The sequence below is a fragment of the Brassica oleracea genome, chromosome C9 (assembly GCF_000695525.1).
Source record: "Brassica oleracea var. oleracea cultivar TO1000 chromosome C9, BOL, whole genome shotgun sequence".
NCBI lineage: Eukaryota > Viridiplantae > Streptophyta > Magnoliopsida > Brassicales > Brassicaceae > Brassica > Brassica oleracea.
This window is the reverse complement of record NC_027756.1, coordinates 50,464,516-50,486,618: the sequence shown is the minus strand read 5'-3', so window position 1 is coordinate 50,486,618 and position 22,103 is coordinate 50,464,516. Positions and strand designations below refer to the sequence as shown.

The window sequence follows — 22,103 nt, the reverse complement described above, 5'->3', positions numbered from 1 at the left end:
GCTTTAGAAATAAATAGGGCTGTGGACAGCACCTACAGCAACTACCAATCACCCCCAATGTTTTCAAGATATGAAATTAATTTTTGATGTACTTATGGGCCAAATTTTATCAACCGAATTGTATTGCAAGTTGTAACCGATTGATATATATACATATATAGTATTTTTTGACATTTCTGTGAAATACTATGTGTTTTCCTGCACCATATGCACAGTGATATATTTTTTAAAATTTAAATTATATTTAAAATAAAATTTATTAATATTATATATTTTATTATTTTTGATTAATATTTAATATAAAGTTGATTATTTAAGCATAAAATTAAAAAAAATAATAATTTTATTTATTTTAAATTACATTTAATAATATATAAATAATATATTTAAAATTCGAATCATAGATAAATTTTTTATTTATTTATTTTGGTTAAATGTATTAAATCAACTTGTATAAAATTACTAAAAATCATATAAAAATTGTTTAGTTATTAAAAATTATAACTAAACAATATTTATAAAATTTGTAGATATCTAAAAGAAACTAATGAAATTACGATTAACAATTTATTAATTTTTTAAAAAAGATGTAAAAATTTTTGAAAATATTAGTAATAAAAATTGTATAATTATAAAAATACAATTAAATAATGTATTTCGAAATTTATAATGCATATTTCAATATATTTATTTTAGTGATGATTTATGAATTATTACCATATTTTAAAAAGTTTAACAAAAATATAAATCAACATTAAATGTAATGTATTAGTTATTGTCATATTTTATAAAATGTACCAAAAATATATGTCAGTAATAAATGTGATTGTCCATGTCATATTTAACTATAAGTCATGTCATCAATCTTGTTAGCCATGTCATCATTTTTTTGTAAAAATGTTTGTAGTTACATGTGGCAAAAACACTTCGCCAATATAGTTTAGGAGATATTAAAATAAAATTAATTGTTGATTCATTAATGTCAAATACATTTATTTAATTTCGAAAAAGGAAGGAAACAAAACCAAACCGAACCGGGAGCTCATTATATTTTCGAATATGAAACATCAAACTAAACCGGAGCTTGATAGGGAGCTCGCTTCTCTGGAACTCCATCCTCTGCTCTTCTATCTTCAAACCACTTCAAAACACGCCTCCTTGGAAGATTGGTCACTTGAACAATGCTACTAACCACAGCATTCTATAATGCACACATCCATAAAGCTATGTGAGATGGAAACATTCAACTAACATAGAATTGATCTCAATGTAAAAGGAAAAAGAAAAGGTCCTTACAGTGGGCCGTTTTGATCTTCTGTAAACTTTTTCTAATGTTTCAATGTGAGCTTTCTTCACTCTCTTCTGAGCAGACCATCTCTGTTGCATCACATGGACCGCTTCTTCTTTTACCTTTTCCACAGGTTCAACCTCTACAGCATCTTCAGCTGATGATGATTCCATTGCATCAGGTGGTGATGAGTTTTCAGGTGCTGCTACTGGCGGTTTCTCATCTGGCAGTGTAGCACTTAGCATTAGAAGCTTCGGAGGCGGGTCACGTAGCAGTTCAAGGACATAAGCCCTATCAAGACATAGCTCAGCTGCCAGATTCTTTATCTGCAGAACCACAACACAGCCAGAGGAACTATGCTAAACTATGATTCCAACAACACTGAACTTTATGGTAAGCAAAGGAACTTACACTAGTCTTACGTCTCCCAGCTTTCAATGCGTAAGCCAATCTTCTAAGCTGCCAATTCTTCAGCTTCACCGGTCTTTCATCTTCTTCTTCACTGTCATCATCATCATCATCCTCTTCATCATCAGCATCAGCAACATCACTAGTAACCGAACCGAACAAGTCAATGCCATCAACATCGTCACCACCACCCAAAACTTCAGCTAACTCTGCTGCTAGTCTATCCAAGTCTTCCTCGCTTATCTCCTCGTCATCAATTGACGATTTATCATTGTTCAAATCTTCTTCCAGTAGATTAAACAGTGCCTCAAATGGATCATCCTCTTCCGCCTCCTCACCTCCTCCATTATCATCTCCGGCAAAACCTTTCTGCCAAAAAATCAAAAGGTTGAAACTTTAAATCAAGTTCTCACCTTTTCACGAGATACGAGAGAATGAGTATGAGTTGTGCCATTTCTTACTTTTTTGTTCTTCTTTGGAGACGAAGAAGACGAGGAAACGAATCCCTTTCGGTTCTTCCCACGACCAAAAACAAGTACAGAGCGAGAAGCACGATGAGTTGGAAGAGATAGAAGAAAAGGGCTAGCGCTCTGATTCGGAAAGAGAACTCTAGAGGCGGCGGATAGACCTGATGAAGAAGATAACGCCGGAGAACGAAAGGCGACGCCGGGAGAAGATAAGGCAACCGCCATAGCTTTTATCATCAAACTGTTTGCTGTTTTCAGCAGAAGGAAGTAATAAGCAGCGTTTATATGAACCGAAACGACGTCGCTTCACCCTCAAAGATAAAAAAAAAAACCTTCATGCTGTTTAGTGTTTACGATATAGCAACGCGTGCCGTTTATAAAGTCGTTTGTTTTTATGCTTCGTCTGGTTTCAACGGGTCCACTCTGTATATCTCTCTCTCTAGATTGTTTTCCTTCCGAGCTTGATAATGGCGAATCCAGCGCAATCAAAGGGATGGATTAAGAACTTTTCGTCGATAGCCTCATGGGTTTACTTCCTCTTGATCATCCTCCAGATCCCTCTCTTCAGGTAAATGGATTCACTCTCCCAAGTTTCCGAATTTGATCTAGTTCCTTGTGCCATGTATTAGCTTGTGGATCTCTAGATTAAGCTAGCTAAATCGATTTAAATCAAGAGTAAAATCGAAAGAATTGAACTTTTGATCAGTAGATTTAGAACTCTTGGATCATTCATTCATTACTTGGTTTGATTCTGACTTGTGAAAAACAGGGTACCATGTAGATCTGGAATGTGTATGTCACCGATCCATGTGACATCGTCTCAGTTGATTTCTAGTGAGATCTTTCCTGTTCCGGTCATAAAGGGTCTCTTATACCCTGGTGCTATTGTCCATGGTCTCGCCACCAACATGACGTTTCCAAAGTGGGAAAATGTGTTAGATCTTTACAATCTCACCAACGTCAAAGAAGCATCTGCAGTTCCCGATCTTCAGCGCCTTGAGGTTCGGCTCGGTTCATTCTATAATCTCTACCGTTTGTTTTGTGTTGTGTAGCAACCGGTTACTAAGTGGGTTATTTTAACCAGGTTCTTGCAGGGAGCTACTTCTCTGTAGCCGGGGCCTTTATCGGTTTGCTAAAGCCTGGTAGGATGGGCATGTTTGGATCGTTGCTGCTAGTTTGGGGTCTTGTCAAAGAAGGGATTTTGAAGAAGCCAGTGAATACTGATCCGAGCAAAACCGTTTATGTGTACCCAACCATGGTGATTGCGGTGATCTGTGCTTTCTCTATGATAAATTATAACTTGAAGAAAGCCACGAGGGCTGCTCCTGCTCGTCCCATTGCTAAACCTCTCATGAGCTCTTCAAAATCCAAGCTCAAGTGAGTTTTTTTGTTGTCCTGTCTAGGAGAATATTACTGTCACACTCTTTGCCGTGTTATTAGCACTCATGTATCCTGAGTTTTGTGAGTTGTTTCTTTTGTATACTCTACTCAGTTTCAGCAATTCAAATCCTACTTTTTTTTTCTTTTTTCAAAGGCTATACCAATCGTTCATGAGACGGACTAGAATATGAAATGTTTTTGTTAAAGGTTTCTTGTTTATCTAGTCGATACTATAAGTAGTTTAGCTGCGTAGCTCAACTATGAAACTGATGGGGGGTTTAGTTGGGGTGAGATTGACTGGATATTGGGAAGCTAGTGATGGTCATTGATGTGATAATGGAACAAGCAGAAGGTACTATTCTACAATTCTTGGCTAACGAAAACATAGACTAATCTAAACGTTCCCATATGAATGTAGCATTGTGAAATTTGAATAAAGAACACAACAATCTAGCCATGAAACATGAATCATATATATTATTATAACTTTTGTCTCTATTCCTTTTACAAGAGCTCTTAAGTACATAATCTTGCAAGGTGGTGAATAGGTGTAGAAATGAGATAACAAAATTCCTTAACATATGTGACAAGTAAATGGTCTTATAAATCACTAGCGCCACACAATAGCTACATAGAAACAGACAGACAAAACTTGAGCAGAAACAAACACTGGGAAATCAATGGTCAAAGGAAGAGACCACTAAATCCAATGTCTGAAACTAGGGATTGATCACCACCGGCCTTGGTTATTGTTTTAGTTTCATCCTGAGAAAAGTGGTGTAACTCGTTTGGGAGATGCCAGCTTTGCCACGCTCTTAAACTATTCATAGTCATGTAAAATTCGAACCAGTTCAATCACCATTTTACTTCCTTCACCTTTTTTCAACAATCCGTGACTTAACAGTGTTTTGTAGAGGAACGTACCTTTGCTTGGTTGTATTTCTCACGGGTGGCAGTGAGGGTACATCCACTGGTGTTGAGCTGCAAATCCTCCATTGCGAGTACTGCTGTTTTCAGCTCAGCTACGTCATATCTGGTATAGTGCTGCAGAGTAGGATTCTGTAACCAATAGCATTCTTTTATCAGCAAACAGAAAAAAAAATAAAAAAAAAAACTTTTGTAAGATTCAATAAAAATTACTGACCCAAGGATCTTCAGTTTGGTCGAGGGTCCATCTGGCTAGGAAAACAGCTGAAGCAGCAACTAGTGATGGCAGGAACCTTAGGAAATTATATTCCACGAGTGTCAGCTCGGCGAGATAGTTTGCTAAAAACTCCATTTCAACGAGAGGCGACTGCATGAATTATGAAAAAGGAGCAAGGTCAGATTCCAAGTCTCCATAGTAGTGAAGATTGATAGCGAATGGATCATTGTTCAACACCTTGTAAGAAGCTTGAGCTGCTCTAAGAAACCGCCTGACAAACATTGTTAAGATAAGTTGAAAAATGAGTCAAAACTGTTAGGAAGATGTGGTGATGCATATAGTTCTGCCATTAGTGTTTACCTCAGAAAGGTTTTGGTGGTAGGAACAGATAATTTAAATTGCACGAAATTTAGAACTTGAATCTCCATGCTCAGCACCTGAAACACAGTTTATAATTTGTTTATTTCTTTATCAAGAATCTACACACAGCGAAGACACCAAGATATCTGCATTTTGAATGGTACTTACTTCCGGTCTCGTGTATGTATTGGCCGTAATGCAGCAAAACTCCTCCACCGGTGGTGCGCAAAGCTCTTCGTATTTTCTTCACGGGTCAACAAAAAGTACAAAGAGAAAGTATTAGTGTTTCTCTACTTTAACATTTATAATTTTATACATATTTAACGTTCGCCCTCTCCTTTGGATGGAAATGGTATTCAATAGAATCGTGCTAAATTGACATACACGAAAGACAACAAAGTAGGGACTTACGAAGCTATAAGCATGCAAGTGACACCAAGGAGCTGGAGTCTATGCCTTTCAATGCAACTGTTGGATAGAAACCGATCAATAAGATTCACAGTAAGGTAAAGCGTATCTGGAACCAGATTGTAGTCTTCAGAAACCTGGAAGAAGTACACGCAGTGAAGAATGTTACTCAAAATGCTTGAAACAATATCCCCAGTTTGTGCTCAATTTTTTTTTAAGGAATGCTATGTCAATCAGAGGGGAACTAACCTCTACAAGCCAGTCAATTAGAATCCTTCTCATGGATGGGTCGATATCTCGCTGCACAAGCTCCATATAATTAGCCAAGGGTCGCGGTTGAAGCTGCAGAAAAGAAGGCTTATAACTCCGAGAGTCCTTAAATTAATTGTGGAAAGATGTTAGCAGTTGGGATCGTGTAACTAAAAACCTCTGCAACATTTATGTTGTCGTATATATCAGCAGCATACAAGCTGCAACACTGAGGATCTTTATCATTGGAATCGATATCTACAACTTGACAAAAATCCATTGCACCAGATCCGTCTTCTTCTGCACAAGCCAATAAAAGACACATACCTTGAGTCAGTTTTAGAAACATAAATTTTGGTATAGACTTCACTTGCTTCAATCCTTAACAGCACAATTTAATAGGAACTGCTACTAAAATAATTAGCATCTTGGAGTCAACAAGACCTCGGAGTTGAGTATAGTGACGACTGTATCATTATATTAACTCAGAATACAGTTCTTACGTTGCTCAGTAATTTCTTCATCCTTAGAGATAGAAAGAGAAGCATTTAGGGATTCCGCCATCCTGATCTTGGACAAATCTTCAGCTAGTTTCGATTTTTCTGTATGCATATCATCCAGAATCTCCATGGCAACATCAGCACCTTCCTTTGCTGCCTTTTTACGCTGCTTTAGACTTTTTTTGGTAACCTGCAACGTGATCTCGATAATATGAGGCTCAAAGGAGAAGCTTGAAAGCTATAACCAACATAAGATTTATATAACAACCAAGCAAACGAAAACAATATCATCTGAAAGCTTTACCTTGATGTTCCCTCCTCCCAGGAGGTCAGAATATATATTTCCTGCAGAGGTATTACTCACATCCTGAAGTACTGAACGCTTCTTTTGCTGATAAACAAGAATCAAATAAAGATTAGAGATTTTTCATAACATCTGCGGATATTCGTTTATGACATTTTATAAGAACAATGTTTCAATACCTGTTTAAAAGAGGGTTTTGTTGGAGGTATAGATACTCCTCCTCCCAAGGCCTTTTTAGCTCGTGATCTCGTTATGCGGCCAAAACCTCCTTCAACATCTGAAGTAGAGACGTTCTCTTTGTTTGCATTTGGATGCATCGTAGAAGAGCAATCCATAATTTAGCCGAGCCTGCAGATCAAAGAGGTTGTTATAGTCACTGTATAACCAGTGTTCATACAACTCAGGAAGAAACAAGCATATAATAATAATCACATTGTGCCACAGATCTTTCAGTAAAGGAAGCAACCCAGCTAATCACAACTAGTTATCATGTTTAATTCATCATCAGAGAATCTATTTTTTTTTTCAATTCAAAACAGATTATCTCGCCTATTAACACACGATGAGCCATAGAGTACATGCACGTTTCAGATAATCGTTATTCACGAATAATTTCGAAAGCTAATACAAGCGGAGACAACAAAGAGGAATCATCTCAATCAAAGGCAAACAAACAAAAAAAAGCACTCGCCGGGGAAGATCGAGCAGTCTAAAGCCCAAACTATGGTCGATTAAAGCGAAGAGGAACAAGCTAAGATTTCGCAAAAAAAAAAAAACTCAGAAAATCGAGAAAAAAATGGTATGCAGACGAGACGTGATGATGATGATTATACCTAAGCTCAGATAATCGGATTATGATTTTTCCGGCGATCGCGGTCTAGAGAAGCTCACTGTAAATAGAGAACGCTCCAGAGAGAGAGAGAGAGAGTAAGCGATGAAATTGGGAGACAGTAGAGAGAGAGTGTGTTATATTATAGGTGTAGGTGGGGAAGAGCGGTGAGGAGCGGGGAAGCGAGACTCAGTGAAAGGCACTGTTTCAAATTTCACAATTATCTCGGATTAAAATAATTTATTACTCTGTTTTTCTCAACTTAAAAAACTATAATAAAAATAAAATAAACTTTCTACTTTGACAAAAGGCGATTTTTATATATTCCTTTGCTTTTTTGGTAAAGATATTTTTCTGATTTGGTATTATATTGCCACATATGTTTTCTATAGCTTGGTCTTTGTTACTATACGTGGAATAGTGCAATCTGTATTTTTATTTAATTTTACTGTATTTCTATTTTCCTTAAAATGAATGGATGGTGATAAACCCAGTCGGCTGGAAATTCTCAGTTGAACAAACGAAAGAGGATGCATGCACCTCACATACAGACTGTAACTTTACATTTTGACAGTGAATTATGGAAATATGCAATACAGATTAGGCTCACCCATTTTGAAAACGAAGTAGCGGAATATGTCGGGTGTAATGGGTGAGCGAAGCAAAGTTGTAATTCTTTTACTTGAGTTATTTAGTTCCAATCGAGCTTATAAATGAATCTGAATTTCCATTTCCGAGTTGAATAAAAATTATTTCGATTATAAAAAAAAAATATTTCGATTATAAAAAAAAAGATTACTCTCGCGCATGACACTAATGTTGTTTGCATGTATAACATCAGTATATCACTTTCGTATGCGCCGATCTATTTAAAATGATTGCTATATTGACTATGCATGTAGACAGTCCATGACTCCTGAGCAAGTTAGAAATGTTGTCAATCTCACAATCCTGTATCCCACCAATGAGCCAACTATTCTGGTCGATAATATATTTCCATTCATTTTTAATTGCAACAAAATAAGCAACTTTGAAAAAGAATTGGAGGAAAACAATAAATACTACAAAAAATTGTTATACTACAATTATTTCAAGAGCTTATTCACATATATAAAAATTTAAATTATAGTTAGTCAACAAACGTTTTACCAATTCAACAACATTGAATTAAGTATATTTATTTTGTCGTTATATTTATTTTGTCGTTATAACTGACACATATATTATCGAGGTTTAACATCGTTAATATAAATAACGGTTACAAATACCGTTCTAATATATATATCCTAAAACAAAAAAAAAAATTGTGTTTATAAATAATCTAATATAATATAATAAAAATTATTTATGACACAAAAATTTAATTATGTAAAATAATAATATTAACAAATACATTATATTTAGAAATAAATCTATCAAATACCGGTAAATGTTTTATTCCAAAACAAAAAAAAAGGTTTGGGCCAGTTGACCCTGCGAGCCGAGCCTAAAAAGTCCATTGGTGGATATTTCCAGTAACGGACATAAGCCCAAATAAAGTCGGACGCGCCAAAGTATCTTATTCGCATCGGCGGCCACTTTTAACGGCGGTTGGAAAAATGAACTCTCTGTTCACCTCCTTCCGCCGCATCCTCCCCTTAAACCCTAACTCTCACCACCACTTCCTCCTTCACAAATTCTCATCATCTCGCCGTTCATCCCCGCCTATTCCCATCCAACGGTTACAACAACCACCCGCCTCACCCGATTCAACACGTCATCAGCTCACCGTCCCTGATTTCTCACAGACCGATCTCGCCACCATATCGAATCTCCTCGAAAACCAAAACGTAATCCCCGGTTCGAGCCTCGAGTCAGCTCTAAACGAAACCGGAATCGAACCGAGTTATCAGCTGGTTCAGGCTCTGTTCGACCGGTTAAGCTCCTCGCCGATGCTGCTCCACTCAGTGTTCAAATGGGCCGATACGAAACCTACGTTTACACTATCTCCGTCACTATTCAATTCCGTTATCAACGCCATGTGCAAAGCACGTGACTTCGAGAGCGCGTGGTCGTTGATCTTCGATCGGGTGAGAAGCGATGGAGGATCAGAGTTAGTTACAGCAGATACGTTCACCGTTTTGATCAGACGGTATGCTCGTGCTGGTAAGCTTCAGTAAAAAATTGACCAACATTTGAATTAGAATCTGTTGCTTAGAGCTTTTCTTTTGTAGGAATGGTGCAGCAAGCTATAAAGGCTTTTGAATACGCTACAAGCTATTATGATATAGAGCTTAAGCTTCTCGAGGTATTGTTAGATGCTCTTTGCAAAGAAGGACACGTCACAGAAGCTTCAATGTACATGGAGAGGAGACGAAGGATGGATTCGAATTGGATTCCCTCTGTTCGGATCTTCAACATTCTTTTAAACGGATGGTTCCGTGCGAGAAAGCTAAAGCAAGCGGAGAATCTATGGGGAGAGATGAAGGAGATGAATGTGAAGCCGAGCGTTGTCACCTACGGTACCCTCATAGAAGGGTACTGCAGGATGCGTCGCGTCGAGGTTGCTATGGAGGTTCTTGAAGAGATGAAGATGGCGGAAATGGAGATGAGTTTCATGGTGTTTAATCCGATAATCAACGGTTTAGGAGAAGCTGGGAGGTTACAAGAAGCTTTAGGGATGATGGAGAGGTTCTTTGTTTGCGTATCGGGTCCTACTATAGTGACTTATAACTCGCTGGTGAAGAACTTCTGCAAGGCTGGAGATTTGTTAGGAGCTAGCAAGATACTTAAGATGATGATGAACCGAGGGGTTGATCCTACGCCGACTACTTACAACCATTTCTTTAAGTATTTCTCTAAGCATAACAAGACCGAAGAAGGGATGAACTTGTACTTCAAGTTGATTGAAGCTGGACATAGTCCGGATCGGTTTACGTACCATTTGATCATGAAAATGCTCTGTGAGGATGGGAAGCTGAGCTTGGCGATGCAGGTGGACAAGGAGATGAAAAACAGAGGAATCGATCCGGATTTGTTAACGACCACGATGCTGATTCATTTGCTCTGCAGGCTGGACATGTTCGAAGAAGCGTTCGAGGAGTTTGAGAAGGCGGTGAGAAGAGGGATTATTCCGCAGTATATTACATTCAAGATGATCGATAACGGTTTGAGGACGAAAGGGTTGACCGAGATGGCAAAGAGATTAGGCGGTGTGATGTCGTCTCTTCCTCACTCGGAGAAACTACCGAATGCATACAGAGAAGTGGTGGATGCACAACCCCCTGGTAGAGGAGATAGAAGGAAGTCTATATTGCATAGAGCAGAAGCAATGTCTGATGTGTTGAAGGTTTGCAGAAACCCGAGAAAGCTTGTGAAGATGCGTGGATCTCCCAGAATGACTGTTCGTGAAGACGAGAAGTTGGCAGATGATGGAGATGGAGATGCAGTGAGAGTACCACACGAGTCTTCAAGTCCTTTGTCATAAACAGATGTGAGAGTAATGAGCTTATAACGGGCTTGAGATGGGCCATTTGGACTTTGGGTTCCACTTGCATTTAGAATGGAGCTTTAAGCCTACCTTTTCATGTATTGTAACCCAAACCACCGAACCATCTTGAATTGTAACATGAGACACATACTGAGTCGGTAGGGACATTTTCTCCTAGTACTAGCCCGAGTGAAGTGGATAGTTTTACTTTTACCCAACCGACTGATAGTTTTCGGATTTCCAACAACATCTAGACTGTAGTGGATAGTTTTACGTTTACCCAACCAACTGATAGTTTTCGGATTTCCAACAACATTACATGATTTTATCACCATTTTAAAATTGTTACTATACAATTAAAACAAGACTTTAAAAAGAACTCAAAATTAGTGATTATTCGTATGCTTAGAATAGATATATACAATAAATAAATATTAGAGGAATGAACATTTCGAACGTTTTAAAATGTTTTCTCAAATGTCTTATTGACACTAGTTAATTGATTCACAAAAAAAAAGATTAATATTCTTCTAAAAGTTCAATTTAATCAAGATCTTTTAGTGATCATAGGAATGTATGCTCAGGCCATTTCTAAACCAACTCCGAAACACTATTTTATTGTGATTTTGACACAAAAATTTTCTCCAATTCAACACTAAATATCACATCATTTTAGTGCAACAGTATAATTTCACACTAAATTTGGTGTGACACTATTTACCACACTAAAAACTATTCACCCCAATAAAACACTATTCACTTAATTTATTAATAAAATAAACAATTAAATAAATGACAAATAAAATAATAAATACATATAATATTATAAAATAGCTTTTAGTGTGAAGTTTGGTGTTATGGTTGGAGAAGAATATTTTTTTAGTGTTGAAATTACACTAAAATAGTGTGATTTTGACACTAAAATAGTGTTATGGGTTGAAAATGCTCTTAGAACGTATACACTTAAAGGAAATATAGTACTAGATATACTTAAAAATTAGATTATTATTTTTTGTTTTATCGAAAACTGAATTTACTAAATTCAAACCGAAAACTTGATTTGGCCCAAACCATCAAATCTTGGTCATGAGTTTCCAAGCTCGATAAACCAAAAGCCGAAAAAAGGCAACCAACCGAAAGCAAATAACTGAATGGCCACATCTGTCTCTACATAATGTATATTTGTATTATCGAATCCTGCTAAAATTCGATCACGCGCGATATATATTACTAACATGGAGTTGTCATACAAGTAGAAAACGTATATTCCACATGTAAGCAGAAGAAATAACTGAGAAGGGTGGTGAATAAACAAGAAGAAAAACAAAAAGACAGAGGGAATCAAAAGAGGTAGGGATAGTGAAAGGTCCCTCTCCTTTCAAGCCCTATACGTAATAAACACAGAGGATGATGACATAAACTCTTACTATTAGGTTTTGAAACTGTTGTATATTATTTGTCAGCGAAGGTCAAGCTGGCCTTTAAAGCAACGTACCACTGAGATATCTTCAGTTCAGACCCCACTCTTCGGCTTCCTAATATTCTAATAATTTTAAATACTGCATATGCTTTGGTTTTGTAAGTGTGCTTCTCAATCATATTTCATCTATCATCATCAAATCATCACTATATTCACTGCCCAATTTTGTGATTTAAATTTGAGGTGAACGAGAAGAAAAGATGAAAAGGCAGCCAGAGTAAATATTATATTTGGAAATATGAAAATTCTTTAAGTTGCTACCTAGACGACAATATTGCATGAAAATTCTTGAATAATGGTTAAAGATTAGATACTATTACTAGAAAAACTGTTTATCGTTGTGTCTAATATTGCAGAAAACTTACCATGGTAAATGCAGTGCCTGTCCATTTGCTATTGGTATAATTGTTTCAAACTACTTACATATGTTGTACGTAACTAAACTATATATATATATATATATTAATATGTAGTTAATATTTTAAGAAAAAATGTAGTAGTTTATTATCAAGTCATCGTATTTAGTATATATTTTTACAAAAACAGTTAGTAGTGTATTTTAACAAAAATGTTACTTATTTTTTATTTTAGACTATATAATAAATACTGATTTCACAAACAAATCAAATATATATTCGACCATAAATTTGTTTTGTAATTCTAGTTCAGCTGATTTAATTTTTTTTTTTAAAACAGCCGAAACATTAACACCAGTACTTGACTTTGTTAAAACTTAGTATCATTTAATAATCATCACAACTTTCAAAACCTTTCCCCAAAAGCCTATCAATCTTTTCACATTAATTGTTGCTTCTAACTAAAATTTAACCCATCTGGTGATATGACGTATGGTACCTTTATAAATCTACGAAGCACACAGATACACAAGTTGCTTCTCCGTGTGCATTTACATGCGTACTTATACTTTCTAAATATTTATGACGTTAGCATATAAAAGAATGCGAGAGAAGATCTTGTCTGATAGTTCTCGTAGGAGATGATCCAAAATCTGTCAGAGCTCCATCATTGTCGTCCCCGACGACAGCTGATAACATTGAAAATTTATAATTCACGTAAATTCATATTAACCAACAATATTGACCATTTTCAAAATAAAACATTAACTAATAACTAGGTACTAGCTGGTTACATTCTAATAAGTTTGTATTATTTGATTTGTGAATTTATTATATATAACATATTATTGGAACATATCTAAAATAAAATAGTGGTATTTTATATGGATATTTAAAGTTTAACAAAAAACTACGGGCTAATTAAATAATAACATTATTTGAAATATTAATTGTCTAAATTTAAGTTTTATAGTTCGGTAATAGGATAGAGTATATTATTACTTTATGAACATAATCAGATCTTACCAAATTACACTCTTCTAAATACGTAAAGTTCAAAATTAACATGCACACAAAATTTAACATTTAAATTAAATAGACCACCATATTTTATATATTCCATATTTTAAAAAATAAAAATACTATTGATGTTTTAAAGATTACCCTCAAATTCGTGAGATTTCTATCATAACGGAAAACATAATAAAAACTCATTAAAAAACAATTTTTTTTGTCAACTAAAAAACAATCTTTCTCTATACCTTTCTTTTTGCATATATTTTGATTTATATTATCAATTAAGAAAAACTTTACAGCTAAAGTTTATATGTTAATGGAATATATACATATGCGTTTAAAACACTCAATGCTACGAATTTGGTTAAGGATTTAGAGTTATATAACACGAATAATTGCTCAAAATATCAGCAATATTCGAAAATATTCAATTAGACTAATGTAACAATAAACAATAATGAAGATCAATTATATTTCAATACATGAATCATAGTGATCATAGTCATACATCACGAACAATAGTCACAAATGTAATGAATGTATACTCTTTTTCAAATAACTTAAAAATATATCTAAAATGTTTTAGTGTTATTCGCAAGTGTCTTTAAGGGAGTGTGTGTAAAATCTACACAACAAAGCTTGAAATGCTTATGATATGATTCAGTTAGAACAAAGTAGACAATGGATATTGCTGTGTAGTTCATTAACATAAATTTTGATGGTACATTGCGCATTATACCACATACCATCAAGGTTAATAATTTTTAGTAATTTTTGTTTAGTATTATAGATATATGAATGGACATAAAAAAAATTACATTGACTAAGAAATCTATAAGTGCATATAACCCTAAAATCACGCCAAAAAAATCTATAATTGATCGCATATTTATTCAAAATTTTGACCATAGCGATTTAACATCTTATGTTACTATCACATATGTCACGATTGATCAATCAATGCAAAAATTATCCTCAAAAATTGAAAAATAATACAATAGACTTCCCATAATTGAAATACCACAAACACGAAAGACAATCATTCCGAAAATATTTGATTGATTCAAATTTCATGATCATCTTTCATTAATCTTTGAATTGGAGCATTCAATATTTGACACCAAGATTTACTCCATTAAGGAAATATAGCTTAATCAATATCCAATGATAGCGTTTTTTTCGATTCATTCAAATATATCATGGACTATATGTTTCATTTTCGAGTAATATCTTCGTATTGTATCTAAGTGTTTATAATCAGAATAAAAATACGATTATATTGTTGATGAGATCGAGTATACACAACTATTATGCTAACATATTACTAATAATATATTACTAATAATAACTAACTAATATACAACAACACATAGACAAATCGTACAACATAGTATGTCATCTTATTTCTGGTTTATTCAGCATAGTATATTATATAACATAAATTAGAAAAATTATATAATATGATGGCCAATGACATAATATTATCTCGTGTTGATAGGGATGTTAAAAATATTGATATAACTTAACAGGGTATATAAATTATATTATCCATAGAGATCACATTTTATACAATAGTGTCGTGTCATGAATGTATACAAAGTTTCAATATTTTAAATTAAGTGAACATGTTCATGAAATGAGACTATGGTTTTTGGCAAGATGCTTAGAATAAATGCTTAGAATCAAAATGCATAAAATGAAACATATATTATACTTCCGCCGTTGTTGAAAGTAAGATTTTCTAGAGTTTTTTTTTGTTCTACAAAAATAGATTTTCTATATTTTTAATGTATTTTTATATACTTTTGAGAAACATTAATTGTGAATATTTGAATTGATTAAATTTTATTGGTGAATAGTTATTGAAAAGTGTATTGAAAAATAAATTTTAAATTAAATTGTAAACATTTATTATATTTTTTAATAAACATGAAAACTCTAGAAAATTTTATTTTCGGGAACAGAGAGAATATGTTTTTAGCAATGACAAGACATGTAATTAATCTAGGTCGAAAAGAGAGTTATTTTAAAAAGGTTGTGAGGTGAAATGTTATATTGACACATAAAAATGATAAAGTTGTAAATCACACAGATAAAAGTTTATTTATAAAAGTGATGCTCAGATAATAAAAAGGGGATATACCCTTTTGTAATACTAATATTCACAGTCATTATCATCAAACTGTCAGTCTATCATCCCATACGTCAAAATGATGGCCAAATCATAAACCTATAGTTTCAGTTTATGAAAACTGACAATATCGAAATTATATATAGATGTGTATTATTTTACGTATATCTTGAAGTAATGCACATCTCGGTTAATTTTTATTTATTTATTTATTCAAATCTTTGTTAATTAAAAACAAGCCAAATGCTATGAAAAAAAAGTGAAAGCAATTTTTTAAGTGAAACAAAACTTAAATGTTGATCATATATATATAACAACCAGATTTTAACGATCGTTTAACCAAAATGCTGCAAACAAAATATATACTGACATTAATCCGACTGAGACATATGAAAATTTTAAAATGTTACATAATGTTTTAATTGTTTCAATCAAAGTAAATAGTTGTGGACTCTATATATGCAATATTCAAGTACAAAACCTAGTGGTTACTGCACACATCAATGAATAATGGAGAACTGTGTGCTCATGTCGTTAGCTATTCATACAGACGCACATACATATTATGAAAGTACATAGCTTTTTATTTATAGAATAAAATTCAAAAGGTCAGAAAATAGGGTCTTTGAAAATAAATATAGATGTGTGATAAAAAAATTGCAGTATTATTATTATGAAAAAGGAGTACAAGGAAAAAAGAAATCGATTTATTATGATTTATTGAAGTGAAAGTGAATAATATGGGAACTACAAACGTTACTGCTACTCAACGGACCATTCATTTTCATCCACTGGTCTGTTATATCCTCCGCGATCTTAACGGCGTCAAAAGCCGTTCCCAAGAGCCCTCTTCTCGTGAAACCCACCGTGTAAAGCCCATTCTCTCCCTTCCATCCGTTTGGAAATGGCGTTTTCGGCATCCCTTCCTTTGTGAAGAAACTATTGTCCTGTAAAATTTCAAAGGACATACATTACTTAAATTTCTTAAAAAAAAAAAAAAACAAAAACAGGGAAATGAGACATGAGAGATTGAAAACAAGGGAAAGAACAAGAGTTTTGTTAGTCTTTTACTCTCGTTTTTTTTTTTGTAATTTTGGGGAATTTTTAAATAGTGAAAAAGGGTTTATTCCATTTTGCATGGAGAAAAGAAGAGTTTTGGAGTGTTGTTCCCTTTGTTGCATGTGCCAGAGCATCTCTAAGCTTCCCCTATTTTTACCTCTATAATAGTATTTAAAGACAAAATCATTCCAATATACCTCTATTTTTACCTCTAAAATAGAGATTGCTATTTTCTCCTCTATTTATAGAGGAAGAAATAGCATTCTTCTACATTTTTTTCTATATTTTGAGATCTTTATTTTAGAGAAATACATCGGAGCAAAACACATCTCTATTATAGAGTTCCTCTATTTTAGAAGTAAAAATATGGAAATACATTGGAGATGGTCTTAGTTCAATATCATATAAAGCGATGGATGATTCGCTAAATGATAACAACAAAAACTATTATTATCTACAGCCTTTGTACCCTTATCAATATATGCATACTTTATGCTCTTTTTCCAAAAAAAAAAAATATATGCATCATAACCTTATCATTTGACAATCACCGTTATTCTTAAAAACGATTTTTCTTTTTCAATTGCATGCGTATTGGTTCTCATATTTTCATCATCATCACACAAATATAGACACATGCAGACGAGGTCATGAGAAGAATGATTAACAAATGCGTTTAAATACCTTGAGCCAGTAGGGGACATTACTTTTATACCCGGTCGCTAGTATTATCGAGTCGAACTCCATTTCTTGCCCGTTCACAAACTTTGCTCCTTTCTTTGTTATTTCTTTCACTGCTCGCGTCACCTAATAGTTCATACACAAGAATATTCATTTAAGTTAGAAAAACAAATACAAAAACTCATACAAAATAAGCTATATTTTATAAAGAAAGTACAAACACACACATGCAATAAAAGAACTATTCTCCAGCTTAAAACATGTCTCTAATCTTCTTAGCTAAGGAGCAATTAACATTAAGGTTAATAATACTACCTAAAACAATGAAATCATTATAACGAACTTACTCTAATTTGACCGGATTGTATCAAAGATATGGCGCCAACATCAAGAACGGGAGTTTTTCCAGTGACGTTCTTGAGCTCAATAGGTCCGGTTTTAGGTCGTCGGAGGCCTAACCGGTCGGTATTGCCCAACGAAAAACTAGCAAGAAGCAGGAGCAAATTGTCCACCAGCTTTAGAGGAAACCACTTCAGTAGTGTCATTGCTATTCCAAAACTCGATAGTCCAAAAAAGTCTCTTGGTAATACATGTACCTGCATCATTATAATAATCCATTAAACCCTATTAGCTCAGCCAAAATCTAATTTTCTTCGTGTAATCTAATTTTCTTCGTGTACTTAGATAATGAGCATGTTTAATTAATTACTTACAGAGTTTCTAACAACCATATGAGGCAGAGCATTGTATCTACAAAGATCCAAGCACACCTCCATACCGGAATTTCCACAACCAACCACCAAAACCTTCCGGTTTGCAAACTCCGAACCGGACTTGTACGCACTAGTGTGAACAACCGGTCCAGTAAACTTCTTCAAACCGGGTATATCCGGTATCACCGGTTCAGCGTTTTCCCCTGTTGCCACCACGAGCCACGTGGATGAGTACACAACGTCTTGCGTCTTCACCGTCCATAGACCAGAGGCGACATCGAACTCTGCTTTCTCTACGGTTTGGTTAAATACCGGTTTAATATTAAACCGGGCAGCATAAGACTCAACGTAGGATATGAATTGTTGCTTGGACGGGTATCTTGGGAAGTTTCTAGGGAACTTCATAAGAGGAAGCTCGCAGAAGTGTTTAGGGAGATGGAGCTTAAGACGGTCGTAGGTACGTTTTTTCCATAAAGAAGCTAAGCAATCGGTTCTCTCGAGTATAACCGATGGCACGCCTCGGTTTGATAAACAAGCCGCTACGGATAAACCGGACGGACCGGCACCGACGATGATTGGACCGGTAACGAAGATTCGACTATGCTTTTCTTCTAAACAAGAGCTCATGTTTGACTAGGCAAAAAAAAGAAGAAGGAAGAAAGATGTCTTTATATTTTCTCTGTCGATCACATGCAACTAAAGAAGTGTTCTGTTTTAGGGTCTTTTCTTGATTGTTTCTCGGGAAAAAACAAGAAACGAAGTTGGAAATTATGAGATGAGGTTTAAATGCTATAGAGAGAGAGATAGAAGGCGTGAGAGAAAAGGAAAGGATTTGTGTCTGTTGTGTGTTATTCAATGCCTAATAAGTAAATGTTTTTTTTTATGGGGTTTTAATCTTCTTGTTGTTTGGGTATGAGAGAGGAGAGTGTGTTGATGTGTTAATGAAGTGCAGGGAGTAGAGTAGGTCAAAGATGGGGAAAATTGGTGCAGGTATTAAATAAAATACTCCATCCGTTTCAAAATACATGAAGTTTTAACATTGTGCACAACTATTAAGAAACTTGTTTTTTATCTTAAAAATATTATTAAAATATAAATCAAAAGTTATTCAACCAATCACAAAACATACTGCACAATATCATTGGTTACACAGTTTTTGATAAAGTTGAAAAGTGCATTGATATATGAAAACATCATCTATTTGGAAACATTAAAAACTTCCTAAAACATCATCTATTTAGAAACGGAAGGAGTATAAGAGCATGATTAACCTGGAGTTCTTAGGATGAGATTCTTAGTGGAAGTTAAGAAACAGTTTATTAATTTCCGTTAAGAATCTCACTCTAAAAACTCCGGGTTAATCATGGTCTAACAGTGTAAAAAACGTTGCCACATATATATATTTTTATACTAGTAACTGTTTTCTTCTACCATTAACGACCAGATTTCCTGCTATGAAATTTAAGAAAATCCTTTTGCATCTTCGTTGTTATAATGTGCTAAATTATCCTATACATAAGTATATATATAGTATATGCATATTTGAAAAACTAATTTGACAAATTATAAATTTATAGTATATTTTAACTCACCTCTATATTTATACTCATAAACAGATTAACTTGAAATATACATGAGTTTGATTCTAATGTATTTTCTTTATAATAAAAGATCGAGTAAACCCCACTTTATATTTTTCAAGTTCATTAATTTTTAAAGTATATAGCGAAAAACTAGAAATGGTCTTAGATAGTGTTATATGTAGGATATAAAATTACACTAGGTACTATAACAAATGTAGCTAGAACAATCCATAGGGAAAATGAAAGTCTTAAACATTGTAGTTTAACGGTGATTAAAACACAGGTTACACCGCCTTAATGTATTATATTCTACTTTGTTCTTAAATATAAGATGTTAGGAAAAAACACACATATTAAAAAAATTGTTTTTTTTATCTAGAAAGTATTATTAAAACTATAAAATAATTGTATTCAATAAATTAAAAAATAGATTATTAAATATGATTGGTTACACAGTTTTTAATAAAGTTACGTATAAAGTTAAAAACATCTTATATATTGGAACATCAATTTTTTTTGAAACATCATATATTTAGGAACATAAAGAGTATATAATACTTGCGTTGACGAGTGTTCATAATGTACATGGATTTTTACTTTTTTCTTATGGATTTTAATACTTGATATACAATCATTTTTTTGTGTAACTTGATATACGATCATTATATTGTACCATTTGTTACATTTTCATAACTAATCATCTACCGAAAGTTTTTTGAAGTCAAGAAAGTATAACAGAAGACTCATGTAATAACTAACATTACTCGCTTTAACGAAGATCTAGGTATGGCCTGCCGACCCTTTTTTTACATCATAACTATTCATGGAGAATCACTTTAAAAACGAAAATGAAGTTAACCTTTTCAAAACTAATTAAATCTTAAGCAACAAGGAATAAAGATGTATAATTGTAAGATCTTCCGCTAATTTTTTTGTATTATCAACAGTATTTGATGAACATCCAAAAGTCACTTGCAAAAAGTATTAAATATTTCCAGAACTAGAAAGATAATCAAAATTAAAAACAACTTCCAAACTTTGGTTTTTAAATGGCTAGAAAGATGGTGTATACATGAATTATTGATAAGGATTGTACCAAGCACATACTCCATCCGTTCCCGAAAGTAAGATTTTCTAGATTTTTTTCTTATTTTACAAAGATAAATTTTCTATATTTTTAAGGTACTTTTGTATACTTTTGAGAAACATTAATTACACATATTTGTACTGATTAGATTTTTTTTTTTTTTTTTTAACACTGTTTTTATTAGGATAGAAAAGGTCCAAAAGGACTACAACTCAAAGTAAAGGGCCATCCGGGCACTCAATACTAAAATAGAGAAGAAAAGTCATACTATAGGCAAAACATAAATAGCTAAACGATAAACGCCAATAAGCATTGATACAGCCATCTTTAATAGAGGGGTACAAGAGATTCCAGAGACTCGCAAACCATAGAGTTGAGATAGGATAGAGAATGCTCAACAGAGCCTTTAGATAACCTAGCAGTCTACATGAGATGCATTGACATCTTAAATGGAGATGATTCTTGATATGGGAGAGCCAACTCAGAGCTCCCACATCTACATATGATTGAAATCAATGACCCTTAGACCTTGATAGCAACAAGATTAGTTGTATTATTCATTTCTTCAAAGACATACTAATCACCACTCTTCGATAGAACTAAAACTAAACAAACCAACAACGACACATCATAATGAATGTCAAGCAAGGAGAACGGAAACTAAAGCAGATATAAGCTTCAGACGGTGAATTCTCCAAAAACAAGCGGATAGAAGACAAGCTACCCCAATACCGAGAAACCCAACACTCTCCACATCAGGACCACCACGAATGGATTCAAAACTTACAGAAACATGATCGAAACAAAACCATCTGCTCGAAAGGAAACACATACGGATGCCGGAGAAGAACACATGCAATCCTTAGAGCATGATCAACCCATATACTCATATGGGTTTCTTAATCATTATTTAACTAATTAAAAGTAAATAAGAAACTCATTAAGAAACGTTTAAAATTTTGGGCCTCCAATGGGAGTCTCTTATTTAGAGGTTCTTATTTTTTAAAAAATTAAAAATTTTTATAAATGAAATTTTTATTTATTAATTAAATTACATTTAAAACATAGAACTTAAAAAAAAAACATACAAACAAAGATTACTACGTTAAACGAGAATATAAAAAAAAAAATTGAAGCTCAGTTGTTGTCTTCATCAAGTCCAAATTTACGCCATATGTGTTCAACCAAAT

General features: G+C 33.8%; 6 protein-coding genes across 6 annotated transcripts in view; 2 read left to right on the top strand and 4 right to left on the bottom strand.

The window, feature by feature from the left end:
• Window positions 1-891: 891 nt before the first annotated feature.
• On the bottom strand, window positions 892-2,427 carry LOC106315476 (protein OVEREXPRESSOR OF CATIONIC PEROXIDASE 3). Its single transcript, XM_013753216.1, has 4 exons — window positions 2,158-2,427; window positions 1,700-2,065; window positions 1,297-1,614; window positions 892-1,201 (listed from the first exon to the last, which is right to left on the bottom strand). The coding sequence occupies exons 1-4, from the start codon at window positions 2,398-2,400 to the stop codon at window positions 1,073-1,075; spliced, it is 1,056 nt and encodes a 351-aa protein (XP_013608670.1). The 5' UTR covers window positions 2,401-2,427; the 3' UTR covers window positions 892-1,072.
• A 135-nt stretch (window positions 2,428-2,562) lies between these two features.
• LOC106315812 lies at window positions 2,563-3,690 on the top strand. Its single transcript, XM_013753638.1, has 3 exons — window positions 2,563-2,731; window positions 2,933-3,164; window positions 3,248-3,690. Exons 1-3 carry the CDS (start codon window positions 2,631-2,633, stop codon window positions 3,542-3,544), a joined length of 630 nt encoding a protein of 209 aa, XP_013609092.1. The 5' UTR covers window positions 2,563-2,630; the 3' UTR covers window positions 3,545-3,690.
• Window positions 3,691-4,002: 312 nt separating this feature from the next.
• Window positions 4,003-7,495, bottom strand: LOC106315689 (cyclin-A2-2). Its single transcript, XM_013753488.1, has 13 exons — window positions 7,342-7,495; window positions 6,688-6,856; window positions 6,509-6,595; window positions 6,208-6,394; window positions 5,883-6,004; window positions 5,705-5,797; window positions 5,459-5,592; window positions 5,216-5,291; window positions 5,048-5,124; window positions 4,925-4,958; window positions 4,688-4,837; window positions 4,468-4,602; window positions 4,003-4,363 (listed from the first exon to the last, which is right to left on the bottom strand). Exons 2-13 carry the CDS (start codon window positions 6,841-6,843, stop codon window positions 4,304-4,306), a joined length of 1,311 nt encoding a protein of 436 aa, XP_013608942.1. The 5' UTR covers window positions 6,844-6,856; window positions 7,342-7,495; the 3' UTR covers window positions 4,003-4,303.
• A 1,440-nt stretch (window positions 7,496-8,935) lies between these two features.
• LOC106313267 (pentatricopeptide repeat-containing protein At5g11310, mitochondrial) lies at window positions 8,936-11,019 on the top strand. Its single transcript, XM_013751035.1, has 2 exons — window positions 8,936-9,482; window positions 9,551-11,019. Exons 1-2 carry the CDS (start codon window positions 8,936-8,938, stop codon window positions 10,801-10,803), a joined length of 1,800 nt encoding a protein of 599 aa, XP_013606489.1. The 3' UTR covers window positions 10,804-11,019.
• A 5,481-nt stretch (window positions 11,020-16,500) lies between these two features.
• LOC106316934 (probable indole-3-pyruvate monooxygenase YUCCA4) lies at window positions 16,501-19,137 on the bottom strand. The gene is made up of 4 exons (XM_013754799.1): window positions 18,244-19,137; window positions 17,878-18,126; window positions 17,534-17,656; window positions 16,501-16,737 (listed from the first exon to the last, which is right to left on the bottom strand). The coding sequence occupies exons 1-4, from the start codon at window positions 18,868-18,870 to the stop codon at window positions 16,501-16,503; spliced, it is 1,236 nt and encodes a 411-aa protein (XP_013610253.1). The 5' UTR covers window positions 18,871-19,137.
• Window positions 19,138-21,336: 2,199 nt separating this feature from the next.
• The window catches only part of LOC106315278 (glutathione S-transferase T3-like), a 2,346-nt gene continuing 1,579 nt past the window's right edge, over window positions 21,337-22,103 (bottom strand). The window contains exon 2 of the mRNA XM_013753021.1: window positions 21,337-21,409. Within this exon, the coding sequence (XP_013608475.1) occupies window positions 21,337-21,409 (73 nt within the window). The remainder of the gene's footprint in view (window positions 21,410-22,103) is intronic.